Raw genomic sequence first — 24,865 nt, forward strand, 5'->3', positions numbered from 1 at the left:
CAGAGCACTCCTGGCCCCATGGAGCCCCTCAAACCCCATAGAGTATTCCCAGCCTCATGGAGCCCCTAGCCCTATAGAGCCCCCGAATCCCCATAGAGCACTCCCAGCCCTATAGAACCCCCAGCCCTATAAAGCTCCCCCAGCCCCATAGAGCACTCCCAGCCCTATGGAACCCCCAGCCCTATAGAGCACTCCCAGCCCCATGGAGCCCCCCAAAGCCCATAGAGCACTCCCAGCCCCATGGAGCCCCCCAAACCCCATAGAGCACTCCCAGCCCTATGGAGCCCCCCAAACCCCATAGAGCATTCCCAGCCCTATGGAACCTCCCAAACCCCATAGAGCACTCCCAGCCCCATGGAGCCCCCCAAATCCCATAGAGCATTCCCAGCCCCATGGAGCCCCCCAAACCCCATAGAGCATTCCCAGTCCCATGGAGCCCCCCAAACTCCATAGAGCACTCCCAGCCCCATGGAGCCCCCAGCCCTATCAAGCTCCCCCAGCCCCCAGCCCTATAAAGCTCCCCCAGCCCCATAGAGCACTCCCAGCCCCATGGAGCCCCCCAAACCCCATAGAGCATTCCCAGCCCTATGGAACCCCCCAAACCCCATAGAGCACTCCCAGCCCCATGGAGCCCCCCAAACCCCATAGAGCATTCCCAGCCCTATGGAGCCCCCAGCCCTATAGACCCCCCCACAAAGGCCCCGCCCCTTCCCTCGGCCCCGCCCTTTCCCCCATGGCCCCGCCCCTCCATCCGGCGGCATCAGGACCCTGGACAGCGGCGGGCGCTCTCGCGAGATCCCGGCGCTGCCCATAGCCCGGGTGGCGGCGGCGCCGCAGTCTCGCGAGAGCGCGGTCGCTGCGGCAGGAGCGGCACCGGGCGGGCGGGCGGCCGCCGCCACCCGCCGGGGACCGGAGGGGACGGGACGGGTCACGCCACGTGGTGAGTCCCGGGAGCGTGCAGAGGGGAAACGCCTCGGCGTGAGGGCGCTGGATGCTCCCCCCCGAGGGGGCTGACCGCCCTTTGCACCGACCTCCCGCTCTGCATCCGCTTGCGGGGGGGGATGCGCGGCGTGGGGACAGCCGCGGTGACCCTGCACACGCGTGGGTGCACCGGGGACCGAGCGGGGCTTGGGCCGCCCTTCTCCCCGATGCAGGCCGCTGCTGGGAGGCTGCGCCGGCTGTGAGGTGGGGATGCGTGGGGCACGCAGCCCTTCACGCGTGGAAACGCAGGGGCAGCGATGCCGAGCCCTGCCTGCCCTCCCCAAACGCGCCCCGCGTTATCAGAGCGGTTTCTCCTCGGTGCCATCCCTTGTGCGATCCCCCGTCCTTTTTCCATCCGCTCCACCATATTCCTCATTTTCCTTACAACCCCACCCGATGTATCGCTGTGGCGGTGCTTTCCCCCGCGGTGGCGGGGCCGGGGGGTGCCGGGCCGTGTGTCCCCGCTGCCGGCACACGTGGGTAGGGGCGGCCGGGCGGGCGGACGTCACCGCGCCCGAGGAGCTCGTATTTATAGCACCGGCGGGATGGATGGATGGAAGCATCCATCCGGGGGGCTGCCGGCGGATGTCGGGCACGCCGAGCCCTGGGGGGTGTCAATAGACCCCAAGAGAGAGCCCCCCAAATCCCCCCGGGAGCCCCAGGTACAAACAGCCAGGACCCTGCGTCCGGGGAAATGTGTTGGTCGCTGCCCGGATAGCTGGGAAACGGCAAAACCTGCAGGCAGGTTGTGGGGATACGCCATCTTCACCCTTCTCTTTAAAACCTCAGGTAATAATTTTTTGCTTTAATTCGCTGTAATTTTCACATCTGGCACAGAGCTGATCGTGGAATGGTCTGGGATGGTCCTGGGATGTTGAGCTCCCCCCATTTCCCACCTGCATGCTCTGGAATGAGGTGCCAAATGACATGAGTAATTGTTAAGCCAGGCACTCAAGTGACTCATTAGTGACAATCGCCACTGATTTATTTTTTTTTTTCCAGCTGGTTTCTCTGCTCTGATTTTCTGCTCCCTTTTTGGCCTTGTTTTTGGCTTAGGCTTGCAGAGATGGCAGCTCTGAGGCAGCCAGGTAGCACCCTGTGCTGGAATTCAGCAAAAAAACAACAATACTACATTTTTTTTAAAGAATTATTTTGGGAGCAGGTCGTGAACTTTAAGGTTTCAAACTGCCCACAGCCACCTCGTTTCCCTGCTGCCCTACCTGGCCCTCTCCTGGATGTAGGTCAGTTGGGAGTGGGAGGCCCCACATCACTGGATCCTCTCGTAATCTTCTGCCTTAACTGGCACATAAGCCTGAGCCAGAGGAGCCAGGATTTATCACACTGCCAGCCAGGTGCCAGCCTGCATGTGTGATAGTCCAGAGTGTCACACAAGTGAAGCCAACTGCTGTCCTTGAGTTGTTTGGGAATGGGGGGGAAGGTGAAGGCTTTTGCAGACGTCCCTGACCACTTCAATCAACCTTTTTTTCTCTCGTTCTCCTCCAGCTTTGCTAAAGCTCCCACGTTTTTCCCAAGTATTTTTCCCTGAGGAGCAGAGAGGCTGAGCGTGTGCCAGCATGGCAGGTACGGGGGGTTCTGGAGATCATTGTGGGCTCTACTGGCCATCATGTCACCTTGTTGGTCACCAGTGGGGTGGTGGGTGTCCATGGCTGCAGGATCTGTGTGGCCAGTGAGGGCTGAATTTGATCCTTTAGGGTGGGTTGGTGTAAAATCTTAACTCCTGTGTAAAATCTGACTGTTCTTGGGGTTATTTAGGAAGCCTCTTGTTTTTTATTCAGCCTGACACCAGCGAAACTTTTCCTTGCAGAAAAGGTGAACAACTTCCCTCCCCTGCCCAAGTTCATCCCCCTGAAGCCATGTTTCTACCAGGACTTCGATGCGGAGATCCCGCCGCAGCACCGGACCATGGCCAAGCGGCTTTACTACCTCTGGATGCGTGAGTGGCCCCGTGGGAATGGCTCCAGTGGGATCTGTTTGCCTCTCCAAAGGCTGCTCCTCTGGGAGCTGCCAGCTGAAAGGGCAGGGCAAGGTCAGGGGAAGCCCTTCTCCCCCTCCAGGTGTCTCCTGTTAAAAGTCAGGAGTGAGAGGTGGGCTGCAGCATCCCATGGATCCCAGCCCTTCCAGCTTCCAGGATGGAGCTGTGCAGCTGGCTTGGTGTCCCAGGGTCACTGGTGGTGCTGTTGATGTCCTGCTGTAAGGAGGAGACAGCTCAGACTGGAGGGCTGGTGTGCCTGCTCCCCAAAACGTGGAGCTGGAGGCTTCCCGGAGCTTGCCCGTTCCTCTTGCATGCCTCTGTGTGCCGTGCTGTGCTAACAGAGCTGTCACCAGCTTCCAGCTCTTCCAGCTGTCCTGGACCTCTCTTCTTCACCAAACATGGCCAGGGAACAGAGCCAGAGGGACAGGTCACACCCCAGCATAGGTGGAAATGTGCACAGCTCAGGGCAAGTTGGCACTAGCATTTCATTTCTTCCTAGAACTCTGTTCCCTTATCAGGCATTTCCCCTGAACTTTGGAAGCACCAGTGCCCAGGGAGTGCCCTGTGCTTTAGGGGCAGGTTAGGAAGAGCTGAGCTAACACCACAGAGGTCGTGGTGTGTTCCTGCTTCTGCCATGGCACCAGGCTGGCAGCCATGGGGCTGTGTCCTGTGAGGAGGGTGACCCTGGGGTGGCTTCATCATGTCAGGAGGGTTTGCTGGTTTAAGGCATAGGAGGAAAAAAGCTGTGCTTTTCTCTTGTGGGTGTTCAGTTCCCTCCCCATCCCAACCAGGATGTTCTTCCTCTTAATGTAGCAGAGATTGGTCCTTGCTCCTTAGCACCAGCTCTTAGAGCCAGTCACTGTCCCTTGGGTTTTGCCTCTGGAGCTCCTCTCTGGGTCATTTTCTCCCCAGCAGCCCCTCAGACACCCAGCACAGCGTGGCTGGAAGGTCCCTCATGTCCTTTAGGGCAGCTGAGCTCCTTGCCTTGCCAGCTGCAGCTCTCAGGCAGGCGGTGGTGGGAGGGCTCTGGTTCTCGTCGAAATAATGAATCATTCTCCCAACTCGGAGGCGTCAGAATGCAGCTGAGCCTTCTCTGCTTTGTCCTGTGTCTGCTGAGCTGGGACTCATAGTCAGAGCCCTTGTGTGGCCTGATCCCAAGTAGGGGTGGGCGAGGGAAACGTGTCACCCCCTGAACTGGTGAGGCAGGGTCAGGAGTTCAGAATTTTGGCTCTCAGTGGTGCTCGGGAAGCTCCTGCACGAGCTCCTTCAGTAAAGATGTATCTGGAGCAAGCAAAAAACTTCACCACAATTTTCCTCCTTCTGTTAGTGGAAATGTGTCCTGGCTCGATAGGAGCAGGAGGATGCAACTCCTGCCAATCTTCAGAGCCCAGGAACTGCTTAGGGAATTAACTCTGAGTGATACATTGATTTTCCTCCTGTTACACTCAGCTGAGACCTGACCCCCCTCGGCCCAGCCAGCCTGGGAATGTGCTCCCAGCTTAATTTAAGAGAAATCCAGCTAGGGCAGGACTCTGAGGCCACATCCCTGGGGTCGGGGTCCTTGGTGTCTCAGTGGCACCCTTGCATCCGTGCTACTCTGCTCTGTGTGTGTGTGTGTGTTTGCAGTGAACAGCATCACCCTGGCGGTGAATCTCGTGGGCTGCCTCGCGTGGCTCATTGGAGGCGGCGGAGCTGTAAATTTTGGACTGGCAATTCTCTGGCTCATTCTCTTTACGCCCTGCTCCTATGTCTGCTGGTTTAGACCTATTTACAAAGCTTTCAAGTAAGTGGTTGCACCTGAGCCTGGCTTCTCTCTGCATTGTTTTCCTTCATAAACGGTCAGTGTTTAGCTTGGGGCATTGCCTGACTAAATGGGGGAATTAATTTCTGTGCAGCCCTTTAGCTTTAGTTTCTAACCTTCAAAACCAGAGTGTCTGGGGTTTCCTGGGGGCCAAACCCCCCATCAGGTGATGTAAGGATACTTTCCTTGTGCCTCTGGGGGACAGTGGTGAGGATGCAGCTGGGGTGCCACTTTCCCTCTCATCCCTACGGCATCTCTTCTATTTTTCCATGAATCCTCGAGGTGTTTGTACAGATTACCCGTGGTGCTGAGGTCAGTCCCCAAATCTAGAGAACGAGGGGTGTATTTATTCCCCATGTGGGGTGGTGTGAGCTGAAAGTCATGTTCCAACACAGATGTCCTCAAGCTGTGTCCCAACACAGATGTCCTCAAGTCGTGTCCCAACACACATGTCCTCAAGCCCAGCTGACTGAGCCATAGGGAGGGTCTGGTGCCCTGTGGCTTTCCCAGGTGCCCCTTGACCACCTCCAGCCTCTTGCAGTTTCTCCTTTGCCTTTAATTTTTCTTTCCATCACCCTCCTGCTAAACCACGGCCAGGTCTGATACGTCGGAGCATCTCCCTTCCCTTGGAGTGCAATGGGGATGGAGGTGCAGGAGTGACTGAACCTTCTCTTGCAGGACAGACAGCTCCTTCAGCTTCATGGCCTTCTTCTTCACCTTCATGGCCCAGCTGGTGATCAGCATTATCCAGGCAGTGGGGATCCCTGGATGGGGAGTCTGGTAAGGAAAATGCTGCTGTGCTGGGTACAAGGGTGGTCACTGTGGTGTTTTAGTGTCCTTACTGGTTCTCTCCTTGGTGAAGATGGTTTGAGGAGCTGGCAGGGCTGCTGGCAGTCTGGGAGAGCTGGTGAATGAACCAATTGTTTCCATCTCCTTGCAGTGGCTGGATTGCAGCCATTTCCTTCTTTGGGACCAACGTGGGCTCGGCTGTGGTGATGCTGATCCCCACCGTGCTCTTCACAGCCATGGCAGTCTTCTCCTTCATCGCTCTCACCATGGTAAGCAGGAAGAACAGGGGTTCCACGTGGCTTTGGGTGGCCCTCCTGCCATCTTGGGAGCTCCGTGCCGGCCGCAGGCGCTGGGATTTTTTCTGGATTTCCCCTGCAGGTGCACAAATTTTACCGGGGCAGCGGCGGGAGCTTCAGCAAGGCGCAGGAGGAGTGGACCACGGGGGCCTGGAAGAACCCCCACGTGCAGCAGGCGGCGCAGAACGCGGCCATGGGGGCGGCGCAGGGCGCCATGATGCAGCACGAGACGCAGTACTCGGCTACCCCCAACTACACCTACTCCAACGAGATGTGAGCAGCAGCGGGACTCTGTCCTCGGGAGGAAGAGCTGGGGGGGGAAAAAGGGAGGAGGAAGCCTGAGCCTGAGTTTCTGCAGCTGTCTCAGCAAGTCAGAGTGTACCATAATCAGAGTGTACCATAATGGTGGTTCTTTTCCCGTCTTTGTAACGAGATCCTTTGGGATTTTTTTTCTTTCCTTTTTTTTTTTTTTTTTTTTTTCCTGTTTTTCTTGTCTTGAGCTCTTCTTTTCTCCTTTCTTTTTCGTTCTGAAGAGGCCGTGAGTTGACCTGCAGGGCTCTTGTTGTGCGTGGTAGTCAGTGTCCGTTCACGTGTCTTCTTTTTCCCTGTGGAATAGTGTACGGTGGTGGTTTTTTAATTACTGTGGTGATAGGTGTATGTTAGAACCTCATCAGCCAAAAGCCCCCCCATGCCCCCAAAAAGGGAAAAAGAGCAACCAGCACCCATCTTCCCTCTTGGAATAAGCCCCAAACCTCGGGTTTTTGATGTGTGTGAGTTTTCTCTTTCAGTTGGTAGCGTCCAGCCACTTGCCACTGTCTCAGCAAGGGCAAGCAATCCTGGGAATTCTCCTTTTTTCTTTTGCTTTTTAACTAGCAGGTGGCTGGCTGATTTAGGATTAAAAAAAAAAAAAAAAAAAAAGAAAAAAAAAAGGGGGAAAAAATATAAGAAACCCTCAATCCTGCTGTTGATATGCTGGAAGCCAAGAGATTCCTAATCTACACCCTGGCTCAGGATCTACAACTTCTCTCAGTGTGTGGTGTTGTGAGTAGTTTACACTTCAATGTGGAGGACCAGTGTGTGTGTGTGTGCACGTGTGTGTGTGTTGGGGAGCAAGGACAGGTTTTCCCTGTGGGATACAACCATCCCATTCCAGATTCTGCATCCTGAGTCTGTTCTTTTGAAAGGCTTCTGTTCTGAAAAGCAGCTGTAAAAGCCACAGAGCGTTCCTCAGAGGACTGACACTTGGGCAAGGCTGCGGGTCAAATCTTGCCACCCCAAATCCCAGCACATCCAAGCAGTCTCCCTGCTCATGGAAATAGCCAGGCCAAGGTTTGTCCCCGTTAGCTTTGGAGGTTTGTGCTAATTTAAGTCTCTTAAGGAAACCTTAAGGACTCCTGCTCACTCGCACTTCTGAAAAGCGTGGTGAGATGTGGCCCTCTGTTTTCCTGGTGCAGAAATCCCTGTCAGGCCTGAATCCCTGCCCAGTTTGGGGATGTTGAACAGTAAATAATGATCCTGCACGCTAGCAGGAGGCAGCTGAGCTCAGACCAACACTTCTTGGGGAAGGTGACTGGAAAAGATTATGAGTGGGAGCGTAAATGGGATGGATGCTGCAGGGCAGGAGTAGGGAAAGCTACTTCTCTGAGATGCTTTTCAACTCTAAATGCACTTTAAATAAGCCAAATTTTTCTCCAAGTCCTCGAAAAGCAGCCCAAACAGAATCCAATCCAGCCCTTTGGCTCCAGTATCTCCTGCCGGGCACAGGGAAGGAGCTCAGTGTGCCACCAGCCAGGACTGTGCGAGTCCCCAGCCCCCTATGTGTCCCCTCCAGCCCTCCAGTGATGCTTGGATGTGACCCCTACCCCTGAGAATCACCCCAAAAAGGACCTTCTCTTCTCCAGCAAAGCACACCAAGACTAGTTTCCTTTTTAAGGGTGTCACTCCAGTCATTCTGCAATAGGCAGTTGTCTCTTGACCAGACTAAAATGCAGCTACTGATAAAATGCCTGTCTCTGTGTGTGTGTGTGTGTGTATATATTTATGTATAAAATGTCAGGAGAAAAGTAATCCTTTGCTAAGCCTATTATGTACTTAATCAGGTTTAAATATTGTGCAATCCATTTCTAGCTCGCCTAAAACTTACTCTGCCAAACCACGTGCTCTGTCATCCGTGTCTGAGAAATGATGGATTAAGTGACTTCACCTCTTGCATTGACAATAAGATGCATCAATAATAACTGTAACGAGCTGTAACTAACAGACATTGCTTCAGCACCTAACCCTCCTCTCCGATGTGTCTCCTGAGTGTGTGAGCGCTGAAATGTGCCCCCCGCCCCCCGTGGCTCCAGCCTGGTGGGAAACTTGACCCCTCGTTCTCACCTCGGTTATTTGTAAGCTGTCCCTGCTCCAGATGGGGCTGATGTGGGTGTGATCAAAGTGTGGTGCTCCTGAAGCCCACAGGGTGGGAGAGATGGGCTGTTCCTGCTGCTGGGCAAGAGGCTTCTCATAAAACACACCTGGGCTTCTCCTGAGGCGTCCCTGTCACCTTCTACATCCTGCAGGGCACAGCTCTCTCTGCCTCTTGCTGGCCTCGCTGCTTGTTTGTAGCCAATATCAGAGAGATGTCCAAATAAGTGCTGCTTTTGAGCTGGATCTGCACAGGGCTGGGCACCACGGGCTGCCCCAGATCTGTCGTGCCCACATAATCATGGGGTGGTTTGGGTGGGAAGGCACCTTACAGCTCCTCCAGCAGAGACACCTTCCACTGTCCCAGGCTGCTCCAAGCCCTGTCCAGCCTGGCCCTGGACACTTCCAGGGATCCAGGGGCAGCCATAGGGCAGCCTGTGCCAGGGCACAATTCCTTCCCAGTATCCCACCCAACCCTGCCCTCTGGCATGAGAAGCCATTCCCCTCATCCTGTCTGTGGCTCAGACAATGAACACTCGGTCCTTTAATGCACTTTCCCCTGCCAGCTCTGTGTGGCTGCCCTGAATCCCATAGGAAAGGTTTCACTCCTGTTCTCTAGCACTTTCCAAGCTCAGATATCACCCCTGTCACTTGAGGGGCCCTCAGGCCCTCTCCTCTACCCCGTTCCCCACACGACTTCTACACCGAGTTTCTTTGGCTTTTGTTACATTCCAAAACCTTGCCACAATCCCAGTTAAGACTGCTTCCTGAGCAGCCTGAAGCCACTCGCTTGCCCTTGGCGAGATCCGCCGCGTGGGCACGACTGGGGCACAGAGTGGCACAGAACCCTCCCGGGTGGCAGCACTGCCGCCATAACCCGGGACGGGGCCGTGAGGGGCCGCCATGACACCCCTTCCCCCCGCTGGCCGCGCGCGCTGTGCGCACCAATCAGTATCGAGGGCAGGAATGGTGCACACCAATCAGCGCTGAGGGCGGGAGTAGTGCGCACCAATCAGCGCTGAGCCCGGGAGCAGCGCGCAAGAATCAGCGCTGAGGGCGGGAGCAGCGCGCAAGAATCCGCGCTGAGGGAGAAAGCGGCGCGCACCAATCAGCGCTGAGGGCGGAGTAGCGCGCGCCAATCAGCGCCGAGGGCGGGAGCAGCGCGCACCAATCAGCGCTGTGTGTGCCCCGGTTACCCGCACCCCGCATTTCCGGTCCCCCCCGCTGCCCTCACGGCCCCGCTCCCCTCCCGGCCCTGCCCGGAGCGGTATCGGGGCGCTGTTTGCCGCCTTCTGGGGGCTCCTGTGGCTTCTCGGTGCTGCTGTGCGGCCTTTTGGAGCCTTTTTCAGCACCGCTGCCGCATTAAAAGTCGATTTAATGAACCCTGAAGGGCCTGTAAATTGCTTGTTTTCTGGTGGCTGCTTCCCCACAGGTGTGTTTGGGTAAGAGGAAACCGCGCCCCGGCACTTTTTTTATGGTTATGTTACATATATTATTATACATACAGCTTTTACTATAATATTTTGCCGTCATTTTTATATTTTTACCCCTATTTTGCTGGTTTTGCCGCTATTTTTACATTTGTACTATTTAAAAATTTCGCCTTTTTACCGTTATTTTACCGTATTCATCATTATTTTACCATTTTAATAATTGTTCTATAATTTTATCATTTTTATCCTTTTTATCATTATAATTTATAAGCATTTTGAAAATTTCCTGCTTAAAAATTTACTTTTTAATACCCAGGCTTTAATTTGTAGATGCTTCAGTGGAATTAATTGGAAACATCCTAAGGGTGCTTTAAATAGATAATAATTTTAATTATTTATAAATAATCATCATAATAATCTGATTTTAATTAGATATAGATAAATATGTGAAGCATGGTGATAGCATTAAAATCTCTCAGCCAATGTCCTGCTACATTTCCTCACCTCTTAATTACCCTTAATTTGTGAATGCTTTGGTGGAATTAATTGTGGACGCTTTGAGAGCATCCTAGGGATGCTTTAAATAATAATGGAAATTATTTATAAATAATAATAATCTGATTTTAATTAGATATAGATAAATATGCAAAGCATGGTGGTAGCTTTAAAATCTCTCAGCCAATGTCCTGCCACCTCTTAATTACCCCTGCTAATCAGCAAAGCTGGAATTGAGTTTTTAGTGGAAAGTGTCCCTGCCCATGGCAGGGGATGGGGTTTGGTCACTTTAATTTCCCTTCCAACCCAAACCAGGCTGTGGAATTCCTCTCTCTAACCTCCAAATTCTCCCAAAAATCAGGACAGCCTGCGTCCATCTTCTTTCCACCCAAAGTAATTCTACTTTGAACAACAAAGACATCACTAAAATGGAACAAACTTTACTGCATGCAGTGATTTTTCAAGAACTGAATTTGCTCTTTGCTGCTTAATTATTAATTGATTATATTTGAGATACTTGTGTCATTTTCCTCACCAAAGCATTGATTTCTGTTTTTTATCAGTGTGGCAGCAGCATGGGGAGGCCAGGAGGAAGCAGCAGAGCTGAATTAGAGCTGCTGGGGAATTATTTCTCGTGCTGCTGTTAATATTTAGGGACACAGTGGGAAACAAGTTGGCTTTGCATGCAGTGAGGCCCCACATTTTTAATTATTAAGACATCTCTGTGCATTTATTAATCACCAGAGAGTGCAGAGGGAAAGCATCTCAGCACGGGTTTTGTTTGCCTTTAGAGAACTTGCTGTAAAATTTTATCCCAAATTGATTTATTTATCTGCCCTAAATTCAGCACGTGGGAGTGTTAATTTTGGAGGGTATGAACTTTACCAGGGTGATTTTGTGGCCTCTCTGCTCAAGTTTGAGGAGTCTGTTTCCCAGTATCTGAGAGAAAAATGTAAGTCCACATTGAGCTGCCCTTAAAGTTCTGTAATCCCTGTGGGATGGGTGACTTTTGGGGGTGACCCAGAGCCATCCCATCTTTGTGGGTCCTGCAGGATCCAGGGCAGATCCCCCTTTTTGGGGATGTGTTGGGGTTGGAGCTGTGTTAGCCCCGTGTCTTTGTTTCCCTGTGCCTGCACAGCTGGACTGGAGCATGGAGCCCATCTCCCTGCCAGAGCCAGGCATTCCTGCAGGAAGCAGCAGCTCATCTGTGGCACAGGGAAAGTTCCACGTGCTGCTGGGAGTGACGGGAAGCGTGGCTGCCCTCAAGCTGCCCCTGCTGGTGGCAGAATTGCTGAAAATCCCTGCGGTGAGTGAAGCTTTTGCTGCAGTTGGAGTTACCCTGGTTTTGGGGAGTGCTCACTCTGCTTTCTGCTGAAATAACAAGTTCCTCATTGGGGGCCTCTTAGTTCAAACATCTCTGTGAGGAGGGTTCCACCTGTTTTTAAATTTTTTTTTTCTTTCTTTCTTACTATTTCATCCTTGAAACAATCTTTGCTTTGGGTGTTTTGTTTTTTCTGGAGTTTGTCCTTGTCAGTCAAGTTATCAAACGTGATTGCAGACAGAGGTGATGCTTCTGAAACTTGAAATCTCCAGGGTATTGCAGTTTTCCATGGGTGGGATATGGCTTTTCCAAATGTGATCCAGAAAGGGAGAACAGACCTTGTAAAAGCAGAAATGGAGAACACAAGTTTCTCCATGTATTTGTGTAGTATTTTTTTACTATTTGTTGTCTGGAATAACAGAGGTGCCCAGCAGGGGCCACTGGTGCCTGATCAGGGAGGAAAATGTGCTAATTTTGCTGTAGGATCAAGTTAAACACAAAAAACTTTCAGGCTTTCAGAAAAAGAAGAAATATTTTGGAGCAGTGAAAGAAAAGAGTGGCAGGGGCAAGAGGGGTGCACTGAAATGTGCAGATTTATTGGTGAGATTGCTGCATGAATTTCCTCTGGGAGGCTGTACCTCTGTGGGAACAGTCAGTAGAGGCAGAGGAGGTGCTGCTTTATCTGGTTGGTGTTGTCACCCAGGCTGGGAAGGGAGCTGGAGGTGAGGCAAAGGGAGGCCTCATAGTTAATTTATGACTTGGCCTGATGTGATTAGTGAGGTCAAAGGTCCCAGCCTGAAATAAAGACAAAGAAAAATGACATTAAGGAGTGGGGTGACCAGCCCAGAGCCAGAGATAGAGATCTTCTAATCCTCTCCCTCTTGGATTAGCTTGGCTATTGTCCATTTTCCTTTGCTCCTGGAGCTTGGGACATCCTTCTGTGCAAATGACCCGTGGTAGGAACATGGCTCAAACCCTTTGCTTCTCTCTGAGTGTTTGTTTCATAATTAAAAGCTGCAGACAGCTGCACTCAAACTCTCTGTGCAGCCCCAGAGGTCTGTGACATCCAGTGCAGACTTTGTGGTCACTGGTTTTAGGGCAGCAAAAGCAAAAGTAAGACATCCAGGAGTTTTTAAAAGCTTATTAATCAAAGTTATTTACTCATTTCTGCTCTGATTTCAAGCCTGCTGAGTCAGTGTAACTTTTCCATGGCATTTATTGATGTTGTACCAGGCTGTTGCATCGATTCCTTTACTGCTGGAGCAGAGCTTTACAAAGCAGGCAGGGCAGGAGCAGAACATGGCTTTGATACCAGAGGAGATGTGGTCACAGGCTTGCAGCCAGGGTGGTTAGTTTAAATGGATGTTTTGCCTGAAATGCTCTGTGGTGAACGACTTGGCAGAGTGATTTTGCTGCTCATTAAGCTTTAACACCTCCTCAAGGGTGCCAGGGGATGTGACAGCTCACTGCCTTTTGCTTGAATTGTCCTTGACTTGTCCTGGAAGTGTCCCAGGCCAAGTTGGACAGGGCTTGGAGCTCCCTGGGATAGTGGAAGGTGTCCCTGCCATGGCAGGGGGTGGCACTGGAACACCTTTGATTTCCTTTCTAATCCAAACCAATCTGTGATCTTAGCTTAAAGAAAGGCAAGGACTTTTTGGTGGGCAAAATGTTTTGCTCTTGAAACTCCAGGATGTCAGCTGGACTTCAGGTTTAAATCCCACCCTGTCACTTCCTTGTGCTGCCTCAGGCTGTAGGTGCCATTTAACAGAGGAGCTCGTGTGCTCAGGCTGTCTGGAAAGATTTTGCTGTCAGATCTGAGAAAACCATTAAAAAATAAAATAACCACGTGCACCTCCTTCCCCTGAAAGGGCTGTGCCAGGAGAATCTTTTATCAGAGACCAGCAGTGTTGCCTGAACATGGGCTTTGTGGTAAAGTTTGTTTTGGATATTTGGCTTAAGCCAGAGCCCTTTAACTAATCTAAACTGTCTGCAGTGAGGGAGTTTGAGTGTGGCCAAACTGCCTTTGCTGTTGAAGATATCCACAGGCAAACAGAGGGTGTGCCAGATAAACAGAATAAACTATGCAGGCTGAGGTAATCCTGAGAACACTGGGCTCTTCCCCAGTGAGTCTACCTGGAGGGACTTGAGGGAACCAGGAGCCCACCCCAGCAGAAAACCTTCATTAGGGAGAATATTTAACTCACAGAACAATTTTTTTGGGGGGCTGGTGGGATTTCAGCACTCAGACTCCTTCAACATCCCTCTGCAACGTTCTGGCCTGGAATGGTTGAATACAGCACTCGACAGCCAGAACTCTTCCCTAGTTGTGGGCTTGTGCTTGGAAGAAAGAAATATTTTTTTCAATGGCAGCATTTCAGAGAGCTGCCATCTCCTTCAGACTGCACAGTGGCCTTCAAACCCCCCAGATAAAGAAATAATGAAATAAATTTTTTGCAGACTGAGGTTAACACCTCGCCCGGAGCCTGCGGCGCAGCGATAGCACCTTTGTGGGTGTCACTGCTTGGCTCGAGCAGCTTCCTGTGAGGTGAGGGTAGCATGGAAATAATACAGTTAGCTAATGCCTGGGAGTGTGATCTTCATGCTCAAAAACACTCTGAACACCTGGCATTCCCAGTCAGGGGTGTTTCAAGAAAAACAGACATTTAGAAGAGGCAGAAAAGCAAATGTACAGTATCAAAAATGTGTTGTGCAGCTGTATTATCCTTCAGAAATTGGGGGAAATTACCAGTGGGCACAATATGCTGAGGCTGGGATTTTCCACTGCTCCCAGCTGTTATTCTAATCTCATAGGATGTAAGGAGCCAACCCTGCCTGGTTCCCAGTGGAATAAATGGTGCTGGGAGCTGGATTCATGTGCTCTGACACATCACTGCTGCTGTTGCAGAGAACTTCTTGGAGCTTGGAGGTTTCCAGCAGTTGATTGTAGCAAGGAGTGCACACACCAAGTGCCTCCTCAAGGCACTGTTTTCTGATAGGAAGGAGCTGCTGGTGGGGCTGATTTCTCCCCATTTCACTGTCAGATCAATAGAACCATGCAGTGGCTTCTGGGAGTTGCTGGAAGGAGCAGGTAGTAGCCAATACCATGGAAAAGGGATATTTTTCACTGTAATCAGCAGCCTGAGGTTCATCTTCCTCATTACCACTCTTCAGAGTGCTCCATCCATGTGTTTTGATGTTGATGGGTTTAAGGAACACCCTTGGGAGGAATTGCAGCTGGAAATTCAGCTCCATGTCCCACATGGGCTGTCAGGGCATGCAGAGCTGGCACTGGCTGACCCTGACATGTGGAGAACACCTCTGGTTCACTGCCTGTGGCAGGAGCTGTTGGCAACATTATCAGAGCTGCAGGACACATGGAAAACAGAAAATTTTCCACTTGGGAAGATTTCTGCAGGAGGAAACAAGAGGTTCACCTTTAGCACCTTTTGTAAGTGTGTGCCAGATAAACACCTGAAGGATGGGATAGGCTTTCCCCAATAAATGAAGGTTCCAGTGGCTTTGCAGGTTTATCTGAGATTTCAGACAGAACCCTCATGTGTTCACTCAGTCTGCACAGAAACCCTGTGCTATGGACACAGCTGCACAGAAGTTTTCCCTTGTGCTTGGCAGGTGAGGATGTGTCTTTTTTAGGTAGACATGAAATGAGTTTCTGGCTCCTTCAGATGCCTGTGGTGGCCTGGCATTTCAGCTGTGAATAGGGAAGGTTCTCTGAGAAGCCACAAAACCTTCAGCATTCTCCTCAAGTCTAACCAGTGTTTTTTTCTTTCTGCTTAGCTCGAGGTGAAGGTGGTCACTACTGAGAGAGCAAAACATTTCTACAATGCCCAGGAGATTCCTGTGGCCCTCTATGGTGATGAAGAGGAGTGGCAGGTGAGTTGTCCATGCAAATAGAAGCATTCCTCTTGAGTTTTCTTGCAAGCAACCACACTTAGTTCTTTTTTTAAACCTGAGCCAAGGCTCACTCCTTGGTCTAGATTGGAATGTGGCTTTTGAAGAACGTGCTGTAAAGGAGGAGGAAGAGAGAGGCTGCCCTGATGCAGTGCAGGATTTTGTCCTGCAGCAGGCAGGAAGGGCAGAGTGGACTCTCTCCACCCTGGGCTCAGCTGCTCTGAGTGTCAGGAAATGTCAAGACAGCCACTGCAGAGCCATGGTGAGCGAGTTTGGTGCTTGTCATGAGTCATACTTGTCACACAGGCAGCAGCTTCGTTCTCCTTAGCTCAGCTGTCAGAGCTGTGAACATCTCTGCTCCCTGTGAAACAGCTTGTTCTCCTGACTGCAGTTTTACTGACACACTTTGAGAGTCCTTGGGTATGAAGAGGTTTGTTGTACAGGCATCAAGATTTGTTTTTCCATACATTTCATCCCTGCTTTGCAGTGCTGTCTGAGCACAAGGTGCTCTCTCCTTACCCCTATTCCTGCTCACACATCAGCATCACTTTTAAGTGGATAGAAACACGCCAGTGACAACAGCCAGGAAACTTTCTTGCTGGTCTTATGGATTGGTTGGTACTTACTGGATCCCAAGGTGCTACAGCCTCAGGCAGTTGTTTCTGAGGAAGTGGGGTGATGGAAGGGCTGCAGGTCAGGCTTTGAGGTCTGCTGGCACACTGGAGAGCAGACACAGAGCCCTTGTGGTGGGAAATAATCACAGAATGGTTTGGGTTGGAAGGGACCTCATGCTCATCCAGTTCCACCCTCTGCCATGAGCAGGGACACCTTCCACTATACCAGGTTGCTCCAAGCCCCATCCAACCTGGCCTGGAACATTTCCAGGGATGGTGCAGCCACAGATTCTCAGGGCAACCTGTGCCAGGTCCTCAGCACCCTCACAGGGAACATTTTCTTCCAATATCCCAATATCTAACCCTGCCCTCTGGCAGCTGAAACCCATTTCCCCTTGCTCTGTTGCTCCAGGTCCTTGTAAATAGCCTCCCTCCATCTTGCTGGCTCCTTCAGGCACTGGCAGGACACAATTAGGTCATCCCAAAGCCTTCCTTCTCTTCTCCAGGCTGAACACTGCCAGCTCTGTCAGCCTTTCCTCATGGGAGAGCTGCTCCATCCCTCTGACCAGCTTGATGGCCTCCTCTGGGCTCAGTGTGACAGCCTGCTCAGCATTTCTTTGTGAGATCCTTCACTCTGACAATAACAGGACCAGAAAGGACAGGAGTGGAGGAGGTGGAAAGGTGTTCAGGAAGCCCCAGCTTTTCATGTGCTGCCTTTTTGTTGTGGCTTCCCGTGACTCAGAGGAGGAGCAGTTTGTGGCCCTGACACAGCCCATGCTGGCCTGTGGTTGGGTCTCCTCTGGGGAATAAGCACCTGATGCTGTTTGCTGCTTCTCAGGGCTATTTCCCAGTTAAATAAGCTCTTAAAACCAGGATTCTCTTGAGCAATTCAGGGCTTTAGAGATAATAGAAATATTCATTAAAGAGTGTGTCAAGGAGAAGCTGTGGCTGCCCCATCCCTGGAAGTGTTCAGGGGTGGGATGGGCCTTGGAGCAACCTGGTCAAGTGGAAGGTCTCCCTGCCCATGGGACAAGGTGAGTTCTAAGGCCCCTCCCAGCCCAAACCATTCTGTGATTCAAAGAGTTGAGAGAGCAGAGAAGTGCCAAAAACCTGGATAAACCTCATCCATCATGGAGAAAGGCAACAGGACATTGTCCCTGCAGGACTTAGGAGGGTTCCCTTTGCTGCTTTGAGTGTGAGTAGGGTTGTGTATCCTAATTAAAAGTCACATGTTCATTTAGGGGTCTGTACCTCGTGAGAAACCAGTGGGCAGCTTCACTTCTATGTGAAAATTATAAATTACATGGGTTCTCCAGGAAATGTACCCTGATTTGGGCCTGAGGGATGGAGCTCTTAGGAATAATTACAAAGCTAAGGAATGCCATGGATGGGGACAGCTCTTTGCTGTGGTTGTCACATGTGGGAATTGTCTTGTGGGGAAAGGACCCCCCATCCACCAATCCACTGCCATCCCTTAATTTCCATAAGCATAATCCCACAGGAATTCCACAGGAATTGTGGTTCCTGGGTGGGATGGATGAGGAGTGTGAGGGTTTGGTGTCCCCCCACAGCTGTGGAAGGGCCGCTCGGACCCCGTCCTGCACATCGAGCTCCGGCGCTGGGCTGACCTCATGGTGGTGGCACCCCTGGATGCCAACACGCTGGCAAAGGTCGCCAATGGCATCTGTGACAACCTGCTGGTGAGTACCCAGGCTCTGCCTGCGCTGCTGCCACCCCTCAGCATTGCCTGATCTTGCTTCCATGGAACCTTGGTGCTTCTGCAGCATCGCCAACAGTGAGATTTGCACGTTCTGCTCCCCTTTCATCTGCTTGTCTCTCTTCCCCACCATGGTTCCTCTGCTCCTTCTTCCTTCCCTGAAATCCATTCCCATTCCTCAGCTCTCTCAGTCTCTCATCTCATTTCCCAGCCCTGCATTGTGTTCCCTGCTTTTTCTGGAGGGTGGTATTTCTTTGTGCCTCCATTCTCTCTCTCTGTCACTTGTACACACAAACACACTCACACTCCCTTTTGAGTTCCTCTACATTTTTTTCAATGCAATCTGGAAAGACACCTGTGAGATCAGATAAAACTGTTTACTTCCTGCTACTTCACCACCTCCCTCACCTAACATAGCACAGACTTTCAAACATGCTCATGCCCACTTACCTCCCAGCCTCAGCTACAGAGGATTTTGCTTGTTCAGGCTTGTTTTTTGGTATTTAAAGGGCTCTTGAGCTCTTCAGCCTAATCAGAAAGTGTATTTAAAGGGAGTGTGCTTCTTTGTTGGGTGCTGGGGACCTTCAGTGGGGCTGAATAGTTTGTGGCCAGGCATTAACCACACAAAAGATCTCAGGAAACTGCAGATCTGCGTGACCTACAGCCTTTTGGGTAAGAAGTGCATATAAATGAACAAAATCCACCCAGAGCAGATCACTGGGGGTCTGAGAGAAGCCAGAAGGAGCTGTGGGAGGGACAAGCAATGTCTTGTCCTTCTGGGTCCCTTGTGGGTGTGCTGAGGGAAGAGCTCAGGATGGATGTCAGGGATGTGTGGCTTCACAGGCTCCTGCCAATCTTTGAGAGCCTTGTGAAGGGAAGAGGCAGCTCCAGGAAAGGGAAGTGAGTGCTGGAGGTGCTGGTTGGGAGTTCAGAACAGATTCCATCAGATTTCCTTGTGCTGGGAAGGGTTAAAGTCACAGGGTACAAAAGAGGATGGGCAGGGTTCCTGTAAGGACTCTGTGATCAGAGCTGCTCCCTTGGAAGCTCCTTTGTTTGAAATGCTACAATGCCTGGGGAGCCCAATGGACATTGCACTAAGAACAACCAGCATTTATCTTTCCAAGGGGATGAGGTGGTCCTGGGTTATCTGGAAGTGCTGAGGAGTCAGATTTGATTGCCTGTAGCACACAGGAGCTGCCAGATGCCTTGTAACCTGCCAGCATCTCCTGCAGCAGCCCATGTGTGCTCGTGCTCTGTTGTATCCTGGAAGCAGCACTGCTTCCCTTACAGAGAGTAACGGATCCAGCTGGCATTTCATGTCAGAAAGACTCATTGCCAACTTTCAGTGTTCAGCTTTGTTATCTGAAGTGTTGCCCTGGGGGGTGTCTTTGTAGTCAGTAAGATCTGTGGCCACCTCTCAGTTCCTCTGTATCTCACAGTCTGTACACATCCTCTTCCAGCTTGCTTTGCTCCAGCCTGGGCTGCTGCCTGGAGCAGGGTGGGATTTATCCTCTGCCTGGCCTCCCTCATCTTTCCTGCCTGTCAGAGATGAGCTTGGCTGGAATGTGCTACAAATTCATCCCAGCCCATGTGTTGGAAAAGAAATGAAATTTAGCAAAATGTTTAATTATAGTTCAGTTATGAGTTGTGTGTGAATTGGTTTGTTAAAAGCAGTTTTGTAGCCATTGATAGTGTGTGTTGAGTTTTGTGTGTAACCTAGCAGGTAGTCTTAGGGATTTAATAAATATTTAAACTAGTGCAGGAAAGTAAGAATGCTAACCTGTCTGGAGGCAGCATACAATGCTCTTAGAATAAGATAAGCAGAAGATTTATGATTTTGTTTGTGAACTAAGGAATGTATCACAAGGGGTCTGTGGCTAGGCAAGGGGAACTGTTTCTTGGAGACCTTGTTATGAATTGCATGTATAAAAAGGGAAGCACCCATACGTGAAATTGGGGGCTCGGGCTCGGGACGTCAGTCCACCAGCTCCCCGGGCCCTTAATAAAGCACCCACAAAACTTACCCGAGTTTTGTGTCATTTATCAATCAGGCAACACATGGGTTAGTCCAGCTGTGCTGACAAAACAACAGCCAGGCTGGAAAGGTGCAGCAGAGGGATGGGAAGGAGTGAGGGGATCCCAGCCCTGCCATGGCTTCTCCTGCAGACGTGTGTGATCCGCGCGTGGGACCTGAGCAAGCCGCTGCTCTTCTGCCCAGCCATGAACACGGCCATGTGGGAGCACCCCATCACTGCTCGCCACGTGGAGCAGCTCAAGGCCTTTGGCTACACAGAGATCCCCTGTGTGGTGAAGAAACTGGTGTGTGGAGATGAAGGTCAGTCCTTTTCCTGCCCTCTCCTGGAGGGATGTGCTGCCTTTTGCTGTGTGGCCACAGAGATGTTGAGCTGCCACGGTTTGTACAAACAAGCTGAAGCTTTGCCCCGTGTTATCCCTCGTCATTAATTTTTAAATAGCCTTAAGAGCTTCCAGCTGAGCCTGATACTGAAGAGAGATGCTCATTCAGGAAGAGAGGAGATCAAAGAGAAGGAAGGTTCTGTGGCAAGATTTACCAGCCTGGGATTTGGGTGTTCTGACTTTGCCCTCTGCTGGGACTGGGGGCTGTTTTCATTGTGCCTCAGTTTCTCAGTGTAGCTGTGTTTGCAGGGGTCCCAGGATGAGGGAAGAGATGGGAATCTTGTCTCCATGTTTCAGAAGGCTGATTTATTATTTTGTTATATATTTTATTATATATATATTTTATTATACTAAAAGAAAATTATATATTAAAACTATACTAAAAGAATAGAAGAAAGGATTTCATCAGAAGGCTAGCAAGGAATAGAAAGGAATGATAATAAAATCTTGTGACTGACCAGGGAGTCTGAGACAGCTGGACTGTGATTGGCCATTAATTAAAAACAGCCACATGAGACCAATCAAAGATGCACCTGTTGCATTCCACAGCAGCAGATAATTATTGTTTACATTTCATTTCTGAGGCCTCTCAGCTTCTCAGGAGAAAAAGATCCTAGCAAAAGGATTTTTCATAAAATATGTCTGTGACACCTCAGCTCCATCTTTGGGATTAAATCTTGTCCCTGAGTGCAGACAGTGAGAAAAGGCCTCTGCAGATGTGGCTGGGGGAGTAGCTGGACACACATTTAACATTTGTTGCTGTTGCCTTGGTTACTTTTCAGCCTCCCAAACAAGCTGTGATTTGGGGTTTTGACACCAGAGTTCTGTGAAGTGAAAGAGGGGTGTGGAGGAAGTGCAGACTGAATACATTTAGCTTGCAGTGCTAAGAAATAATACTCTCATTTGAGTTTTAGTAGCTTGCTCAGAGGTATTTTGACTTTTGGGAAGGGTTTTGATACAAACCACTTGGATGAATGGATTTGCTTTTTTTTTTTAATTTCGTTGGGCAGATCTCTGTAAAATGTGCCTTAGTTACAGCCACAGCCTGCACCTACTTCTATGTAACAGCCCTGGCTCCAGCAGGATTTTAACCACCCTGTCAGTCCAATAAAGAGTCTGTGACAAAGACAGGCTGTTAAAATGTCCCTTGTGGTAAAATTCTAGGCTGGCTTGGTTTTGGAATCCTTAGGTAGGTGCAATGCCTCCGTGCATTTGTACTTTTGGAACTGAAAACTAAGAAATATTTACAGTTAGGTAAGTGTAGTCAAGTAACTGAGCCATCAGTTGAAATATCCTAGATGATTAGCATTCCACTGGGATTTTAGACATGATGACATCAAATTTCTTCATGTCCAGCTCAGCTGTCTCAGCTGTGAGAGCAAACTCCTGAAGGAGCTTGGAGGAGAGGGATGCAGGGATGGCAGGAGCAGCCTCATCTGACTGGACTCCACTTGTGCTCGTGAGTCACTTCCCAACAAGATCTCCCTGGTGGCAAACACCAGCACTTCTCCTGGCAGCCTGTAGGGACGTTATGGCAGGGCACTAATGGATTCTATCTCTCTGAAGATCAAGCTAGTCTCCACAACTGACTTTTTTTCACCCCTTCCCCTTTTCTCAGGCCTTTCACCCCACAGCCTCTTCCACACTCACTTTGGTTTTGTGGCTTCCATCCACGCAGGGGTTTCCCTGGTTTCCACACAAGCAGCATGTGGCAAAGCTCACACATGTGGTGCAGGAGAGACTCAGCTTGCACCAGTTTTGTCTGTTGATGTTGTGGTTTGTTTTGCTCTAGGAGGTTTCTCTTCCTCACCCTGTGTGGTTGGGTCTCACCTGAAATGCACCAGATCCTTACTGCCTCCAAGTTTTATCTGATTATTTTTTCTCCTTTACTAAAGTGTGGGTTTAGACAGAAAGTCCAGCTAAAAGAGTTACAATACCAAAGTGAGTTTTTTAACTGGATAGTTTCCACACTGCCATTGTCTTCATCATCCTTGGCTGGATTTCTAGAGCCTGGTACACCCAGATTTCCACCTGTAGGCCTGAGCTGTGCTGTAAGAGTTTGCTTTGCTAAACCTCAAAATCCAGCACTGAATTGCCAGAGGTGTTGGAGTAGTGGATGGTGGAGGAAGAAGGCAGGCCTTGGAAGTGTTCTGGAAGGGTGTAGCTCTACCAAACCATGCAGAGGGAGTGTCTCTTGTCAGGTGCAGCTCTTCTCCCTGAGCTTAGGAGAGCAGAAGGGTCCAAATCTGCCCACAGCTTGTCCACAGGATGCTGCAGACATCCTGGGATTTACAGGTCTGAAAAAGATGAAAACAACATTTCCCAGAACTAATTTCTGCTGAGCAGTAATTTATGAGATCAATTAGCCAGCAAGATAAACTACCAAGAGAGAGACTCCTTTTCAGTCTTCCAAGAGACAAATACCTGTGGGATTAAATCTTTCCTCAGCTCCAGGCAAATTAGAAGGTGAATGGCCTCAGTTCCCAGTGCTGAGCTGAGCACACAAGGTTAGACAAGGTGATTTAATCATCTCAGGCTTTAAAATTCTGAACCTGAGTTTAAAACTGCTCAAAGGAAAGCAGCAGCACAACATAGATTAGATGTTCATCTGGCAGATAACCAGGCCCAAAGGAAAAGCCTTTCCATTTTGTTCTGTCCAGCACTCAGCCTTCTCCAAGTCCCAGGAGAAGTCTGGTGGGAATCCACAACAGCTTTCTCTAATGGAGGTCCTTTCTCCCAGGCAGAGCCATGGGAATGGCATGGATTTTTCAAGTCCTTTGTGTAGGCAAAAACTATTTTAGAAAGATTCTGAAACCACACAATTTTGGATTGAAATATGCCCTGGAGAAAGGAGGTGAGATAGGGAATTTTGCTGCACACACTTTCTTTAGGTTGCCCCCACCCTGGATTTCACCATGTCCTTTTGCTCTCGCCCTGCAGGCCGGGGTGCCATGGCAGAAGTTTGGACCATCGTGGAAAGAGTTAAAAAGATCCTTGAAGAACGGGAGGTGCCAAGGCAGAGCTGATGTTTTGGCATGTAAATGGTGGTTTTGTGCCTTCCTGATGGTTTGGAGATAAAGCCAGCAGGAAGCTGGGCTCAGCTGCCCTGGTACCATGGCGTGCATACCTTGAGCTGCTCTCCAACAGAAGGAGCCAACGGTTGTCTTCCAGCTGGTGCCAAACTGAACTGTGCTACCTCACCACAGACTTTCAAAAACCAGAGCCAAGAACCCAAGAACCTGCTGCTTTAGTGTGGAAAACCCTGTGGTATTTTGGGAGTAACTGTTCCTGAGGCTGCTCAGCCCCCAGTGCTTCACACCTGCTCTGTTCTGGGCAGGCTGCAGAAGGTGTTTGAGCTCCTGTGGTTCTAAAGAGGAAAAGGCCCTGCAAATTCTGGTGCCAGGGTAATTGCAGCCCCTTCTAGCAAGTGTCTCCTGGACCATTGCTGCTCTCCAAAGCTTGGTCCATAGCTGTGCTGGCTGCATGTTCCTCCCAGCAGGAGTCACTGTCCAAACAGATTTTTCCCTCTGGGAACTTAATAAAAAAGAGTTTTTAATCCTTCTCCTGATGAGTTGCCTCTTGTAACTGCTTTGGCCAGTATCTTTGCTAAGTTGTGTCTGCTTAGGGTTTTTATCAGAGAAAAAAAATGACTGAAAGGAGCTCTGCAGTCCTTTTGTCCTTTTGTAGCTGTTGTCTGGAGAGGGGTGCAGGTGTCAACCTCATTCCAAAGTGCCTCCTGCCCATCTGGGTGCCCCAGTCAGGAAACAAGCAAGCCAGGCCCTCATGGAAAGCCAAGGCTGTGTGTTTCCCATGGGAATGAAGTGAAACTTCACCTTTGATGACCTTTTCAGCTTGAAAGTTTATTGCCTGGCATGAATAAACTGGGAAATCCTGTGCCCTTGTGGGCCAGACCAGGCAGGGCTCCCCCAGTGCAGCCTTTCCTTGAGAACATGATCTTGCTCCTGAGGGGACTGGGAGCTGTGGGACATACTGCTCCAGCAGAGCACTGCTGACCTACAGAGTTCATTTTTGGCTAAACCCAAACAAATCTGAGGCCTTGGGTACAGCATGTGCATCCTGCCAGTGAGGGAAACCTCCAGCCTGCTGTGCATGAGGGAAGAGGTCATTAGGTTAGGTTTGCTTAACTTACCCATCCCACACAAATAAAACCTCTGAACCTTCCCTGTTTTGGCTCTTCCACTGACAGAAATCCACGTAGTCACAATTTCTGAGAAGGATCTTGGTGTGAGCAGAGCTTGTGGCTCACACAGAGGGCTGGAGTGGGGTTGTGGCTGTGATTTCTGCATTTTGCCAGGATTTATGGAGTGACCTGCATTGTTTGCTCATGTTCTCAGCCTATCACAGGACCTTCCCTTAAGCTCACTGACAGTAGCAGAGATATTTCTGGCTTCCATGACTTCTGATGTGAATGGTGTTTCTTCTGCTCACAGGACAATGTGTGTTTTGGCTGCTCCAACTGGCACTTGTCCTTGGGATCTGTCATAGCTATCTCCTGTGCCTGGAGTTGTTTATCCCTCCTCCTGCTCCCTGACTTGGCAGCACAGAAAATCCAACAGAGATTCCTCTATCCCAGGACAAAACACCACGTTCCTGATAAGAGCCTTCCTCTCTTCCAAGCCTGCTTTGCTGCCTTCAGCTGCTCCAGAAATGTTGAAAAGTGATCTTCTGCACAAT

The 24,865-nt window shown here is 50.3% G+C and overlaps 2 protein-coding genes across 5 annotated transcripts; both read left to right on the forward strand.

The window, feature by feature from the left end:
* The first annotated feature begins 849 nt into the window (after positions 1–849).
* SCAMP5 (secretory carrier membrane protein 5) lies at positions 850–8,139 on the forward strand. The gene is made up of 7 exons (XM_063169432.1): positions 850–940; positions 2,485–2,562; positions 2,807–2,935; positions 4,601–4,757; positions 5,454–5,555; positions 5,716–5,833; positions 5,943–8,139. The coding sequence occupies exons 2-7, from the start codon at positions 2,556–2,558 to the stop codon at positions 6,135–6,137; spliced, it is 708 nt and encodes a 235-aa protein (XP_063025502.1). The 5' UTR covers positions 850–940; positions 2,485–2,555; the 3' UTR covers positions 6,138–8,139.
* A 1,351-nt stretch (positions 8,140–9,490) lies between these two features.
* On the forward strand, positions 9,491–23,738 carry PPCDC (phosphopantothenoylcysteine decarboxylase). 4 transcript variants are annotated; one of them, XR_010029610.1, is made up of 7 exons: positions 9,491–9,698; positions 11,333–11,500; positions 15,311–15,406; positions 17,610–17,738; positions 19,922–20,090; positions 21,536–21,629; positions 23,111–23,247. XR_010029610.1 is itself a non-coding variant. In XM_063169434.1 (6 exons), the coding sequence occupies exons 2-6, from the start codon at positions 11,345–11,347 to the stop codon at positions 23,194–23,196; spliced, it is 636 nt and encodes a 211-aa protein (XP_063025504.1). In that variant the 5' UTR covers positions 9,491–9,708; positions 11,333–11,344; the 3' UTR covers positions 23,197–23,738. The 4 variants fall into 4 exon arrangements, 3 of the variants coding, with proteins under 3 accessions (XP_063025504.1, XP_063025503.1, XP_063025505.1); XM_063169434.1 differs by lacking the exon at positions 21,536–21,629 and having other exon boundaries at positions 9,491–9,708; positions 23,111–23,738; XM_063169433.1 differs by lacking the exon at positions 21,536–21,629 and having other exon boundaries at positions 23,111–23,738.
* Positions 23,739–24,865: the final 1,127 nt, after the last annotated feature.

Source organism: Melospiza melodia, chromosome 15 (genome assembly GCF_035770615.1).
Source record: "Melospiza melodia melodia isolate bMelMel2 chromosome 15, bMelMel2.pri, whole genome shotgun sequence".
Classification (NCBI taxonomy): Eukaryota; Metazoa; Chordata; class Aves; order Passeriformes; family Passerellidae; genus Melospiza; species Melospiza melodia.

Coding starts and splice junctions, on each gene's coding strand:
- PPCDC (XM_063169434.1), top strand. CDS start 11,345: ATGGAGCCCATCTCCCTGCCAGAGCCAGGCATTCCTGCAGGAAGCAGC. Junction 11,501..15,310: donor AATTGCTGAAAATCCCTGCG/GTGAGTGAAGCT, acceptor CTTTCTGCTTAG/CTCGAGGTGAAGGTGGTCAC. Junction 17,739..19,921: donor GCATCTGTGACAACCTGCTG/GTGAGTACCCAG, acceptor CTTCTCCTGCAG/ACGTGTGTGATCCGCGCGTG.
- SCAMP5 (XM_063169432.1), top strand. Junction 4,758..5,453: donor CCTATTTACAAAGCTTTCAA/GTAAGTGGTTGC, acceptor CTTCTCTTGCAG/GACAGACAGCTCCTTCAGCT. Junction 5,556..5,715: donor ATCCCTGGATGGGGAGTCTG/GTAAGGAAAATG, acceptor ATCTCCTTGCAG/TGGCTGGATTGCAGCCATTT.